This window comes from Oreochromis niloticus, linkage group LG6 (assembly GCF_001858045.2).
Source record: "Oreochromis niloticus isolate F11D_XX linkage group LG6, O_niloticus_UMD_NMBU, whole genome shotgun sequence".
NCBI lineage: Eukaryota > Metazoa > Chordata > Actinopteri > Cichliformes > Cichlidae > Oreochromis > Oreochromis niloticus.
The window spans coordinates 21,385,299-21,400,275 of record NC_031971.2 but is presented as its reverse complement, the minus strand read 5'-3'; the positions used below and the strand labels follow the sequence as shown (position 1 = coordinate 21,400,275).

Below are 14,977 nucleotides of genomic sequence, written 5' to 3'. Positions count from 1 at the left end.
TGACGCCAGTAGTCTGTGTTTAGAAATGTTTCTTAGATGATTAAAACAGTTCCGGACAAGTTGTTTAGAGTGTTTCTCAAGAGAAAATGAACTGTCAAATATAACACCTATGTTTCTGAGACTCGACTGAAATGAAGGGTCTAAAAAACTGATATGCTGCTTAATTTCTGAGAGCATGTGATCAGGTCAAGGTTTCTATTTTATCTGCATTTAACTGGAGGAAATTGTCATTTAACAACTGTTTGATTTCTGACAGACAATTATTTAAACACGACAATTTATAAAACTCAGAAGTGTTGAAAGAACAGTATAACTGAATGTCATCAGCATAGAGATGATAAGAAATATTATTGGAACTTCTGATAATTTGGCCTAGAGGGAGTATATACAGCAAAAAGAGAATCGGACCTAAAAGAGATCCTTGAGGTACCCCAGAAGGCAGAAGCATTACACCAGACCTGCACTGAAAATCAGGAAACCCAATTAGAAATGTTGGGTTCAAATCGATGACTTATAGAAAAACACTGTAAGTCATGGATTGGCCTCCCCAGAGCCCAGGCATCCACATTATTGAAGCAGGCTGGGATCATGTTGACAGATCAGCCAACATCCAAAGAGGTGTTTTGAATGTCCTTCAAGAAGCCTGGAGAACTATTCCTGAAGACTACTTATTGAAATTAGAAGAACCTTGTCTTAGAGAGTTCAGGCTGGGTTAATGAAAGGTGGTCATACAATCAATCATTACCATATATATTCTGTATTTCCATTTATGTTTGCACATGTTGATAAATCATTGTACTTATTTCCCATTTTTCCTAACAAAATATAAAGATTTCTGCACAGTACTGTAGTATTTTCTGTCTTTTCTGTCTTTCTCCTGACAGTAAGGAGAAAGAGCGAAGCCTGTGTGTCCCAGACTTCCCAGAGCCGTCAGATGTCTATTGGCAGTACATTGACCTGTTGACCTTCATATTGCTTTACTTGCTGCCCCTCCTCATCATCACTGCCTCCTACACCATAGTGGCCCGTCGACTGTGGCGCCACAATGCCATCGGTGACACCACAACAGCTCAGCATGCCACGCAGAGAAGGAAGCGCCGGAGAACACTGGCGATGTTGCTTCTGGTGGTCGGAGTGTTTGCCGTTTGCTGGTTTCCCCTCAACTGCTACGTGGTGCTGCTGTCTAGCCAGGCCATCCATTCTTCTAATGCCCTTTACTTCTGCTTTCACTGGCTAGCTATGAGCTCCACCTGCTACAACCCTTTCATCTACTGCTGTCTGAACCCCACTTTCCGCCAGGAGCTCCAGCTCCTCGTTGACAGGTGCAGGAAGAGACGACGGGCAGTGGTCGGGTTGGACCCGGAGCTTCGCCCTGCAGTACCTCACGCTCCCTGTCACAGAACTGCCTGGCCCGACAACCAGGACTCCTCGAGGCCAAGGAACGTTTGGTCACACCCGGGCCAAGCTTCCTCACAGCAGAGTCACCCTTCTTCAAGTCAGTCCCACAACCTGAAAGATGCACATGTGCTTTTCACTGCCCGGCAGGCGCTCACAGGGAGGACTGACATCCTCTCAGTGGAGCCCATTGTGGCTGTGAGCTGACTGGAGACAATCTTGGACTGAACGGAGTTGTTTAAATCTCTTTTAGGCCATCATCATGCTCCAAAGAGGGCAGAACATCTGGTAATCTCAGATCTGTATGCCTGGGCCAGTAATTTCAAAAGCAGCAGGGTGTGAAGAGAAGGCTTTTGTGGTGACTGTGAATTGCTGAAAGATGTGACTCTTTTTCTCCCCTGAAGCTTATAAAGCAACCGCTCCACATTCACACGCGCTTTTACTTTTTTCACGCCAGTTTTTTTTATTTCCCTTCGTGATGCACTGTTTGTTAAAAACAATGTCCCCGAGCCTTGACAAATGGATAAAACATTCATCACATTACCGGTACTTAAACATCTCTTTATATTATATTGTGATGGAAAAAAAACCAAGAAAACCTTCACTGACTGGCTGGCAGGGGAGCAATGAAGTTGAGTCTCTGTGAAAAAAAAAATGTAATGCTCAAGTTTAACAGGATTGGTTGCTGTAAGATATGCCTTAACAACCTTGGTTTACCATTCAGGACACAAAGACGGATTCTGTGTGGGAAACTGAACCCACCTTAGCATGAAAATATCGTCACATTTATCCGCAGACCGCCTGAAACCCATCCTGCTGCAGAATTTTTCCTTGGTTTTCCTTTGATTTGCTGTCATCTAGCCAGAGGGTTTATAGACTATTTTTTCCCCTCTGTGCATAAACAATTTTATCTTTCTTCCACCAGAAATGTAATTAATCCATAGGTGATTTTGGGTTGTGAGAGGTGAAAACACATTAAAAACAAACTATCAAAGATCTAAACTATGCTGTGACATGATGAAAAATTGATGTCATGTTTGTCTTATGCACACACAGGTCAAAACAGGAAGTTATTATGCATAACTTTTTGATTGATTTCTTGTATTTTCAACGAGAAGAGTTCTCATCCCATATTTTTTTTCATATTCACTGCACAATCTGGCATGCTCCAGTAGACACCACACAGTGTGAGGCCGATGATGACCATGATTAAATCCATCTCATGCAGCAGGAGGTGTATTCAGTTTAGGTGGGGGGTCGGGGTGGGGTTGGGACAAATAATGAAGAAATTAGCAGCGGCGCGGCGACCAGAGACCATCGGTGAATTGAAGCGGGGTGGGAAACAACTGCAACGGTTAATGCTGACAAAGCTTGGTGGGACTGAAGGATGCCGCAGACTGATGAGAAGGGATATATGCACGTGAGGGTTATCTGTGCAACCAGAGCCTGGGATGTCCACTAGACACCAACTGTCTATTTGGACAGAAAGCGGGGCGGGGCAGGTGAACTCAAATGTGGACATTGTGGCACCACTTTTTGTTGTAATTTTTCATGCTTTTAGCATAAAAAATGTTGTGCAATAGGGTGACAGTTGTGAACAGCACAAGCAAAACACTTTGCAGAATTTTGTTAATCCTTCTTAGGGTTTATCTGTGTTTTCTTACATGTGTGTGTCCTTCTCTGTCTGTCTTTGCTCCTCTTTCTCTTGGTTTATTTATTTCTCGTCTTTTTGTTAATGTTTCACGTTGCTTTTACTTTGTCTTTTTCTCACCTTTGCTGTTCCTCGGTTTCAATACCTCATATATAAGCGTTTCAATCAGGGTGAGGTCTGGAACACAAACAAATCATTTGTGTGTACAAAACACTCTTCTGGAACAAATGGTAACAATGTTCATTTATATGTTATAAAAAAATATATCATCAAGTTAGCTTTACTTTGTGCATGGTTTATCTCAGTGCCTGCAATGCGCCCAGGTCCTGTGGTTGCAGAAGAAGCCTAAAACATTACTCTTCTAGCTGTTATGCTGTGTTTGGCTTTCTCCAAACATGGTGCTTGTTACGACCCGGCTCAAAGCCGCAATATAAAAAAAGAAGATGAATACCAGAGTGTTAGTGAGAAGAGGCTTTTTCTTAAAATGGAATACCAGGTTGGCTAAAATGGCTAGTGCCACCAAGGCAAAGACAAGTGAGCTCCCCAGGAAGCTTTCCTCAGGTATGCTTTTATCCACACCTGACTAGTTGTGGCCAATTAGCACCAGCTGAACATACTGAGGAAATTAGGGGCTGCAGAGGGACGTAACAGTGCTGCACATCATAGTCAAACATCTTCACTTTGGTCTCATCTATCCAAAGATAGTTCCACAGGTTTTATGGTTTGTTCAGATGAAACTTTGTAAACTTAAGCTGTGCTGTCATGTTCATTTTAGAGAGAAGAGGTTTTTTCCTGGCAACCTTTCCAAACAAGCCATACCCGTTTTTTAAGTCTTTTTCTGATTCTACTTGTACAATTGTACATTTAACACACCAACGTGAGATGTAGCTCTTGTTTTTTGCAGTTTCTCTCCTTAAGCATCGCACTGTCTGACCTTACCTGAATCCTCCAGAAAAACAAACTGCCAAAACTCCTGCTTTTATAAAGGTGATCACACTTGCTAGCGATGCCTGGCTGCTCTCACCCTTCTAATTCCTATGGAAGCAGTGAGGTGGTACTTAATTTTTCACAGCACTGCATAGAGTCCTGTGAACACACAGAAAACTGTATCAGCATATCAGCAAGTTTCGGCACAAGATGGAAAACACGCAGCCAGTTTACATGATAATGGGCATTCGTAATTGGTCACACTGATCATTTGTTTACATGAATCATGTAAACAAGAGTAGGTCCAGTGGATCGTATGCTAAAAAAGCCAACAAAGAAAGCATTGGACAGCCTTTGGTTAGTATTTAGAGGATTGGATCAGCTCTTTTTATAGATGACATTTAGACGTTTCTGGGCCACTACACTCAGGAACTTTCAGAAGCTAAAGTGACTATTCAAATGCAACCCCAGCCTCTCCCTCTTTCTTTTCTGTGGTCCCTGACTTCATTTCTCTCCTGTGATTCTTGCCTGTTTTTTATCTGTGTTCCCTTTAGTTTTTGCTCCTTTGGTTGTATTTTGGATTTATTTTTAACTTGATTTCATCCTGCTGTGTTTTTGTGTCAGCTGTCTTCATTAAAGCTCGCCATTTACCTGCTTATATTTATGCCCACTTTTGTCTAAACAAGAAACTATCTCCTTCCTTTTGTATTGCTTACATGTTTAAGTCAACATATGCAATGAAGTTGTGACAAAAGAGAAAGATATCATATGCTAATCTCAGGTAGACATTTACAACATTACCTGCAGAAAGTGTGGAGACTGGGTTAAAAGACAGCAATAATCTCAGTGATGTACATTCAAAGACAGTCATACAATCTGAAAAACTCATTTCAACCTTGAGTATTCTCAATGTTGTATTGAACTTTAAAACAAACATACTTACTTTCTGATGCATTCACAGCCATGATTCATGTCTGCACCTTTTGTAGGTATTAGCGTGACTCTGACAATGAAAGGAGGCAAACTGTGTACATAAAATATAATATGTGGTGGTCACGCATCCTCACCAGCTGTTCAGCTTTGTATTTAGATTCATGGTTTCCTATTAAACATCATCTCCATCATATACAAGCACGCTGAGAGCATGTTATTGCAGAACCACAACATTGCACAGACATTTTGTGCTATGTTGTCATGGCGATCACAGGTGAAAACAAAGTATTTTGTGGGCGATTATATGTCTCATGCTTTCAGCTTTGAATTGTATAACATTGTGTTCCAGCGTTGCTGAGTTAAATGGTTCAGGAGACTTCAGTGTTACTCTCGGGCACTTTGAGACTCTGCCTGCTGTGACATTTCCGTGTCAGCACAGGCGGCCGCAAAACCTTTGTGTTCAACGTTAACATATATATCGTGCTCCCTCGTTTTTCATGTTCCAGAAGGTGAAAATAGTAACGTGTGTACAGTTGCATGTGGGTTTTACTGTATGCAAAAGAAAAACTGTGGCTTGTTGCTTGATTCGAATTCGGTTTGTTTGCTGCCTCACGGGCAGAAATGTATTCTGTCTGTATTAATAATGTTTTGTTATTTTGTCCGAATGTTTCAGGAATGCGGGGCACGGATATGCTGTTTATTTGGCTGTCCTCTGTAAAAGTGTGGCCTCCATGACATAAAATACTGTATATTAAACACGCACAATTAAACTTGACACTGAAGATTCAGATTGATTTTTTCTCCCCCAGAAGGGAGGTTCTGTGTAATCGGTTCCATTTGTTCGTCTGTCTGTCCATCCACAGTTTTCAAGATATAATTTTTAAACATTTGAGTGATGGTAGATATCAATAACGGTTTGAACTGAGTTAACTTAGGTGAAAATCAGGTGAAGGCTAAGCCAAATGTGAAGATCAGTAAAAATTTGGACCATCTTCAAACTTCAGACCAATATATTAGGCCTTGAGGAGCATGGCTACCTACTAGTTTGGCTAAGCATTTGACATTGACTTTCATTGTTAGCATCCTGTCACAGTTGACGCTGGCAAACCGTGGGAATGTGAGGAAGGAGGACCCAAATGCTGGACTCTTTAGTGAAGACAGTGCGTTTATTTACAGTGAGGTAAATAACAGATGCACAATAAATCCCCGTTGCTCCCTAGACTCCCGTGTGTGTGTCCCACTCCGATGTCAATGCTCGTGCTCTCCGCTGTCGTGTTTCTGCACACCCTGTGCGTGCTGTCCTTCTTGTCCACGTTCCTCCTGCAGGAAAACAACAGAAGCAGCCGTCAAACACTGACCACCGGGGGCATACACGATCCGCACTACCATACACTGACACACACTGACTTGGAGTTTAAGTCAATGATCCTACGTCAGTGGGAGCTCCATCACTCTCCTAAATAGCTCCCCCGACGAGCCCTGATCAGCAGCAGGTGTGTGACAAGGACTTCAGGTGTGGCCTCCAGTCCTCCAGCAGGGCCACGTCCACCAGGCCTGAAGGTGCCTGTAACTTGGCCAACAGAAAACAGCTGCACACACATACACACACACACCTGCCTACATACAGATGTGGACACAGAGCAGTAGCAGTGCAGAAGACACACACATCAAATAATAATAATAACAATAATAATAATAATGATAATAGTCCACACTGCTCACGGTCCCCGAGTCCCAGAGCCGGGTCCGTGACACATCCAAGGTCAAAGTTAACCTTGAAAAACACTTTCAAGTAAGATATCATATGAAAGGGCATGCAGAGAGCTGTGCAACACTTTATGTCTCAGTATGACTCTCTGATGTCACATTGACACCATAAAGTTTTTCAAATTAAAATGCTGCATGAATGTATCTTAAAATCTCAACTTTTTACAGCTTATAGAAGCCAAAGATTTCAACCAATTCTTCTCCAGTCATATGGGTAAAGATAATAAAATACACAACTTTGGTATATAATGCTTCATGATCATAGATCAAAGGTCACAGTCACACAAGTTGGGTAAAAGCTTTAGTTTCCAGTGTATCATCTCCAAACTTTAAAATAATATATTAGTCATTAAGAGAAAATGAGCAATTTCTCTTTAAAACATTATGTTTTCAATACAACTTTATAATGACACAAAAACATGAATATATACTACATTAGATTTCCGTATTACCAGTGCTAAAATCAGCACAAAATATCAAAGCTTTAGGATAGCACTTGCACTTTGTGTTGTGCTCTCTGGGTGTTCTTGTTTTCATTTTTGGAAAGAGGCAAGAAAAACTGTCATGGTTTTTGTTTTTCACAGTCTTGGTTCTTATTTTTATGTTTTAACATCACTTGCTGTGTTTTATAGCTCTGTTTATTCCTTGCTCGTTTGTTATTGTGTCTCCCTCCCACCTTTATCTTTGAGTTTTTCGTGTTTTCCCTGGATTCACGAGGTTCATCAGCTCAGCATTAAAGCATTCAGTGTTCCAGCCTCCTGTTTCTTGCATTTGGGTCCTCTGTTTAATAAAACAGCGGCTTATGAGTATGTTGCATGCAGTGTCGGAAAAAGGCATTTCAGATAAAATGCATCTTCAAAAATAATGGAGACTGGGTGTTTCATATGATCAATACACTCGAGGCATGCTGCTGCAGTACTCAGCAGCACAACTAGGATTACAAAAGGTTTTCTGAGAAATGTTTTCCCTTCAAACAGACCACAGAGCCACTTCATATGGCACATAAAATGGCTACTGGAAGCTTTCTATTCACTGGTGAAACAGGGTCCATACATTTCAATTGAAGATAGTTATTTAGTTCGGGCTCTGAAAGCATTTGAGTGACAGTCCAGGGAGAAAGCCTAGAATAAAAGCTCCAGACAGGTGATCTATGCCCAGATCGAAGTAGTCCACTTGTGATTCACCATGTACCATTATGTACTCGAGATCTCCTGATGAAGGAAACCAAACTTTCTTGTCAAAGTTTAAATAAATAAACATTTAAGGGTGGATATGTAGATGAAAATAGCCACTTTTTTGTCACCCACTAGTTTATGAAACCCTGTTTTAAAGCCTCAAATATTGGAGCTGTGGAACTGGATGTGATGAGAGAGGCATCTTACTAAGAAACTCAGGCAGGGAAGCATGCTGTTGAGGTATACTCACCCTAAAGCATACTCGGCTTCACTGTCTATAATTTACACAGTGAACATCATTTTGCATTAAATAACACTTCAAACTAGGCTGTGAACTCAGGAGAGTGTTTTACTGTGTGGTATTAAACCATTAAGGCCGCTTTTATACTGGTTTATACCCAACTTTTATGAATAGCCTATTCCAGGAGTTGGCAACCTTTGTGCATACTTTAACCTGATTTAGTTTTCAGTTTTCTTACTTGTCAAAATGCATCACGAGTAAAAAACAATCCTTGAAATGGTAATGAAAGAGTATTCTCAGCAAAGTTGAATTAAACAAGTTTTATTCTGATTTTTACAAATTTTTATTTGATTACATCAACGTATTTTATTACATTAAACTAATCAAATAAGGCCAATTTTGATGAAGCTCCTGACCCAGCCCAAGCTCTCTATGAAGTCGAGGAAAAACTCCCCGGGGGGCCAGAATGATGGGAAGAAACCTCGGGAAAGCCAATTCAAAGAGAAATCCCCTTTCCTGGGATGGCTGGGGGGGTTACAGGAATTTCAGGACAGCAAAATTTAGAATCGGCCAAAAAAACAAAACAATCTTTTCCTGAAAATGAAAGACAAAAAAAGAAAGTTAGGTAATATATCACACTTATATGATAAGATATGAAGTGTGTGTCTGTGTGTGTGAGAGAGATGGGTTTATCTGAGCCAGGGGTGAAGCTGGAGGTCTCCCAGTGTTGGGCGCTTCTTCGGGACATTGGTTAAACATGCGTCCAAGAAATTCCGGCAGTCTGGAAAGAAAGAAAGGAGAGAAAAGATGAAGATGATAGTTCCAGTGATCCAAGCCATCAGTGAATCTTGAAGTTTGATGTTTTCTTACGTGAGGACAGATGCTTGTTGAATTCCAGTTCCTTTTGGAGGAACGTCTCGGTATTAAAGTCCCCCACATGAAGCGCTTCATACAGCACCACTCCCATTTGCCACACCGTGGTGGGTCCAGGCCTGTATTTTTTACGCCGGTAACATTCGGGAGGGGTGTGGATAGCTGTACCTAATAAACAGACACAATTACAATTTCTTCTAAAACAAAAGGCACAAATTGCTGCATCTGTGAAGAGCAGGAGCAGAATATGTTACCATAGAAGAAGCGGAACCGCGATCGCTCCGTAGCAAAGCAGCTCAGGCCAAAGTCGATGATACGAACACGAGGCACATCTGAGCTGGTCTCAATCAGAATGTTTTCACTCTTGATGTCCCGGTGAAAGATGTGTTTCTCCTCCAGGTCCTTTGCTGCATCAACCAGTTGCTTCAGAATGACCTGGAAAAGATGAAAAAGACAGTAATGAGTCAACAGGTTGATGCTTCTCTGATACTCTGTGCTTTGATTGAATGCTGTACAGTCTAAGGCTCTTCCAGTCAACTTACCTTGGCCTTTTCCTCTGGTAAACATCCTCCATTTTCTTTTATGTAATCATACAGGTCCACCGCGGGGACAGGTCTCTCCTGCACCAGGATCAGCTCTGTGCCGAAGTCAAACCAGTCCAGCAGAGACACGGGTGCAGACGTTCCCACTGATCCATCTGCTTCAGCTGCAAGCTTCAGCATAATGGCCACTTCCATCGAGACCTGCTTCCCGTTCTTATCCTGATATATTACAACAAAGTGGATGATGAGGAACAGACGTGTCACAGGTGAACGCTGCACTCAATCCAGGAATGTAAAAACAGTTCAAGTGTTGCACACTTACCGTAACTTGGATGGGGATTTTGTCCTTGGGAATGTGTTTGATGGCTACCTAAGAGACACAGAGCATTGGTGAGCATTTCCTCAGTATGACATCATTAAAGGTGTAAAACAGCACACGTCTCAGCTGACGATATTATCCGTTATCTGTGTTACTGCCTGTCTTACTCCCACCATCTGAAGACTTACTGGGAAATGATCTGTTATCCTGTAGCCAGCAAACACTACTCCACAGCCGCCTTTTCCTAGATGGTGCTCCTGCACATATCTGCCTTGGAATTCCCCTGAAAAGACACAAATGTTGTTTTACTACAGCTGTGACACAAATTACTCTCTGCTCTACCCTAAATGTTCATTTTGCTCTTCAACCGAGTATAAAAGCCAAGCTGCTCGCTACTTACGTTGCTGGTCGGCTGCTGTATTTTGGACGAGGTTTTTGGTTTTGTCCTTTTTCTTTTTCTTGGGTGACTCTTTGCTGTCTCCCTCAGACTTCCTTCTGCCATTTTTTGTGCACCCCTTTGTGTTTGGACTGCAGTCTGGAGATGTGGAAAACACCAAAAGAACATCAGCTTATTAGATCATACACACAAATATCTCCAAAACACTAATATCTTAAACCGAGCAACCAGCTGTGCACTTAATCTACCCCTCACTCAATTAATTAGCCTACCTTTACCAGCGTCCACGGAGGAAGACGCTTGCTCCTTGTCACCGCTCGTAGGCTCAGCAAGTTTAATCTTCTTTGGTGGACTGGTTGTGCCTGCTCCATCTTGCTGGGCCTTACGCTTCACTCCTTTGGCCTGATGTGTATCTGTGCTGGTGGAAGGAGCAGCCTGCTCAGTGACCCTCCTCCTTTTTTCGGGGGTCTTCTTTTCAGGACTGGCCTTTCTTTTAGCCATCCTGCTCTTAGAGTCTATAAACAACAACAACACAGTAGTGAAAAAGAGTGCTCGACATCAGGACTGGAAGGATTTTGATGGCTTTTTAAGGAGTATTGGTTAAATTATAATAACAAGTTTATCCTTTGATAAAAAAAAAACAGAGCAATACGAGTCCATAGTAGGTCTACTAAGTCTTAGATCTTCATGACACTTGTTGATCTGTTTTTACTGCTGAGTCCAAGAATAAACTGGTCACAATATTTTACCAAAAGACAAAGTACCCCAGTAACCTTTCTTTGATTAGACATGTTGTAATTGTGCTATTTTCAGTCAAACATAGGATTCAAATGTTTCATTTTATACACAGAGTGTCAACATTTTTAGAAATGTAGATTCTGTTATTTGGGGGATTTTACCCAGATTTGATGTATTTGTTTACTTACCTTGATCTCCTGGCTCTTTCTTATCTCCTGCATTTGTATTTTTTCTTGTTTCCTTTTTCATGTTAATTTTTGAGACCTTTTAAAATGAAAATGTCACCGTAATGAGGGAATATCTCTTCAAATGTGTGTGTGCTTGTCTTTTCTAAACTGTTTAAGCAAGTTCCGTAAGTGAGCTTTCAAAATAAACTCAGGAGACTATGGCAACAGAACCTTGCCTTTGAGTGACATCACTGACTGCCAGTAAAAGTGGTCCTAAGTAGTTTAAAGAAAAACACTGTGGCAGACAGAGCCATAATAATTCATATAATTCAATAAGAAGTCGATATATCTACCTATAAATTTTGTTTTTGAAATTCTGCATTTATTTTTTATATAGTGTAACTACTAGACCTTATTTCTCTTTTTAAATCTAGAGGCAACCACGTTTTTGAGGTTGTATCACCTTTCCATTTTACTATTAAAGTACCTTAATTCATGTGTACTTTTTAATTTTTCTAAAATAAAAACATCATAGTTACCCAACACCCAGTTGTTGTGTGAATAGCTACGGTTAAGTAGCTATTGGTGTTAATTTGCTGATTAACTTATAAAACACATGCTCAACTTACTGAAAAAGTCCCACAGTGGCTTCCATCCTTATGTTGGTTTGTCCAGTTTACGGCAGAACACATCAAACTTGGGGCCCATGTCAGCCATACTTGCAGCTGTATATTTAAGTGAAGAAATATAAAGCAATTTGGCACTTGAAGTTCCTTTTTTGTGGAGGATTTATTTGTTTTTGAGTCCAATGTTAAAATACGTTCCTAAAAAAGCAAAAAAAATATTTAATATGAAGGTCTAACCCAGGGGTCGGCAGCCTTTCTGATGACGCCATCTAAAATTTCCTCAAAGTCGATGTGCCATATGATTGCATTAGCAATAGATGTAATAACGCTCTATATCAACAGTTACACACTATATAGAAAAACTTTATAGAATTATCTTTGTTTGCAGATGTTGGCATAGTGCAGATCAGCTATTTTGAAACAAAAAATTACACTTTTTATCAATAACAAGAACTCCGTAACAGCAAATGAACTGTACAACAAAAAATGCAAATGCTATTTATGGTCTCCTCAAAACAATGAAAAGAAAAATAAACTGGGCCAATATGGCATGTTTGTTAATACAGGGATACACATGTTAATGTGATCTCTGGTCTCCCACTCAGAGACACAGGTCTCCGAGTGTCCAGCATTCAAATGGCTACCTGAGGACACTTTTCGTGTGAGAGAAAATCTGCTCACACACATATGTAGAGCCAAATACTGTCAATAAGGCCTGTGCAATGTTCTGAAGACAGTTAAACTGTTCAGGTAGTGATGTCCAGCAGGTGAAAATGCAAGCTCCATGAACACGCACAGCTATGGATTCCAGCTGCGTTCGCAGTTCTGCAAACTTTGACCCCCACAGAGTCGAGCTTTTCAGTTCAGTCAGCCAGTGGCGTGCCTAGAAAATTTTTGTTGGGGGGGCCAGGTAGGGGCAGAGATTTGGAGAAGGGTGGCAGATGTAATATGCAGATAATGTTAAAAAAAATTCTACCAACCGTTAACCATAATTCAATAACCCGGTAAACCTAATAACTGAATTAGCTTTTGACTCTTATTAGAATGAGATTTTAACCACTACGGTGCAAAGTTTTTAAATACTGCGTTGATAAAGTACAAGAGATACAATCAGTGCGTTGTCAGTGTTTATTCAGCATTCAAGGACAGAAATATTTGCATAGTATTTTTACTGACATATAGTGCACATATGTTTTGGGCAAAAACATTTTTGAATATTAAAATACGAACATTTTTAACATACAATTGGCAAATTAGCCAATGCCAATGCAAAACTTTAACTGACTATTAAAAAAAGAAGATAATCTTATTACAAATTGGTGTTTGATTTTGAAACAGGAAAAAAGTGGGGAAACAACTGAAAAGACTAACATTTGAATGAAACCTGAAAGCAAGAAAATACTTTCTATGCTGCCTTATGGTAAACTTTGGTAATATTGATGTATAAAGAACAACACTGGCTGATGATGAAATACAGTCAGCTGGCATGGTGACACTGCCAGTATTAACCTGCAGGGCTGGACTGGGACAAAAAATTGGGCATTTTTACTTCAGACCGGCCCACCAGGTATTAAAGCCATAAAGCCTTTGAATGAAAACAAATGTTGTAGTGACAGTGATGTACACAGTCTTTTTGGTTTATGTATGATTTCTATACAATTTACGTCAGATAAAAACTTCAGATAATTATTTAATAAAAGCTAGATATTTTCAATGAGAATAAGAAAGTATTTCTTTGTGCCCCCCTTTCCCTGTTAATGCCCTACCTGGCCCCCTGGCAAAAGCTTTGCTAGACCCGCCCCTGCACAGTTACCAGCTGTCAGCTACACAGAAAAGGATCCTGGTGTTATTTGTCTGTCAGAAACAGTTCATAACTTCCCTTCAACTCATTCCTGTCACCTAAAAGGTAAACCTGTTTCTCCATCACCTGTTCAGCTCTGATGGTTCAGTAAGGACATCTCCTGGTTTCACCTTCATGTTTCCCTCTCACCAGATAACCAAACCGACATCATGACCAGCAGCTTTTACAGCTGTGGCTCCAGCAAAAATCAGCTGATACTAGAAATTAATATTAAATAAATTCTAACAACAGCTGATCAAGCTTAAACGTGCTGCTGTTGTTTAGCGCGACATCTGCTGTTTTCCTCTTTCTGGCGCAAAGTGGGCGATAAACAAGAGAGAAAAGCCGATCAGCTGATCATTGATCAGTTTCATGATTGAAGTAGCAACAGGAGAGGGAGGGGGAGAGAATGAGAGAAGAAGAGGCAGCTGTGCAGCAAAGACGCAGAATAACTCCAGCTTTGTGTCTTTTTTTCATTTTAGCTAAAGTCCGGGACAAACTGCGCCTCTTCTCAGCTCAATACGAAATGTGTAATATTTTCTCTGAATGAGGGACCATTCCATTTTTTAAGGAGCCGTTGGCAACTCTACTAACCTTATGAATACAATAAAGTTCACTATCAGTAACATCACAGCACCCACCCAGCTGTATAGAAACTCCGTCATGCTAGCTAGCACGCAGTACGAGTTATTGTAACAGACTGTAAAAACTCAGCACAACGAAAATAAACTCCACCTAAACTTGGTTTATATCTGACCCAAATAGATGCAGGTCATAACTTCTTACCTGAAGTTCAGTTCACCTGACACTCGGACTGGCAGCTGCCTCGGGTCTCTCCTCCTTCTGCCTCCCCTTCCCTCGTCCACCTGCTGGCCTCTGTGGAAACTCCGCCATAGCCACCACCAAACAACTGAGTTATTTTTACACATCGGCCAGCATCTGGCGAATCCACCACCTCTCATTGTTCATGCCGTTACAAAAAAATAAAATAAATAGGTCATCAGCCCACCAGGCAAATGCCCGGTATGCTCAATGGCCAGTCCAGCAATGTTAAACTGTTAATCTTTCTCCGAAAAACTGTTTTCTGCGGTGCTATCTTTCGTGCTTGGGTCTCTTACCTTTGCTAACGTGATGCTCATAGCGCAGAAGCCGATGCTCCATTCCTTACACTCGGATATATGAGCTTCACTGTGAAAACATAATCGTACATTTGATATCTCATTGAATTTTATTGTTTTAGCTTTGGGGTTGCACCTGGTGTGGCCAGTCTGGTTGGGGGGTGGCCTGCACGCCACAGCAGTCAGCTGTATTTCGATGTCCTCTGTGTCCAGCCAGTTAATGCGAGGCAAATCCAGCTGCTCATTAAAGCTTTCTGGTTTGAGCATA

At 41.0% G+C, this 14,977-nt stretch overlaps 2 protein-coding genes across 5 annotated transcripts in view; one reads left to right on the top strand and one right to left on the bottom strand.

Moving 5' to 3' along the window:
- The window catches only part of gpr83 (G protein-coupled receptor 83), a 35,540-nt gene extending 29,860 nt beyond the window's left edge, over positions 1 to 5,680 (top strand). Inside the window, exon 4 of the mRNA XM_005456922.4 lies at positions 885 to 5,680. Within this exon, the coding sequence (XP_005456979.1) occupies positions 885 to 1,602 (718 nt within the window). The 3' untranslated portion in view covers positions 1,603 to 5,680. The remainder of the gene's footprint in view (positions 1 to 884) is intronic.
- A 2,714-nt stretch (positions 5,681 to 8,394) lies between these two features.
- On the bottom strand, positions 8,395 to 14,440 carry LOC102080289 (serine/threonine-protein kinase pim-1). 4 transcript variants are annotated; one of them, XM_019359905.2, is made up of 10 exons: positions 14,378 to 14,440; positions 11,755 to 11,850; positions 10,493 to 10,735; positions 10,224 to 10,358; positions 10,012 to 10,106; positions 9,827 to 9,874; positions 9,505 to 9,723; positions 9,217 to 9,397; positions 8,960 to 9,130; positions 8,395 to 8,870 (listed from the first exon to the last, which is right to left on the bottom strand). In XM_019359905.2, the coding sequence occupies exons 3-10, from the start codon at positions 10,719 to 10,721 to the stop codon at positions 8,779 to 8,781; spliced, it is 1,170 nt and encodes a 389-aa protein (XP_019215450.1). In that variant the 5' UTR covers positions 10,722 to 10,735; positions 11,755 to 11,850; positions 14,378 to 14,440; the 3' UTR covers positions 8,395 to 8,778. The 4 variants fall into 4 exon arrangements, with proteins under 4 accessions (XP_019215450.1, XP_019215452.1, XP_019215451.1 ...); XM_019359907.2 differs by lacking the exon at positions 11,755 to 11,850 and having other exon boundaries at positions 14,378 to 14,438; XM_019359906.2 differs by lacking the exon at positions 14,378 to 14,440 and having other exon boundaries at positions 11,755 to 11,946.
- Positions 14,441 to 14,977: the final 537 nt, after the last annotated feature.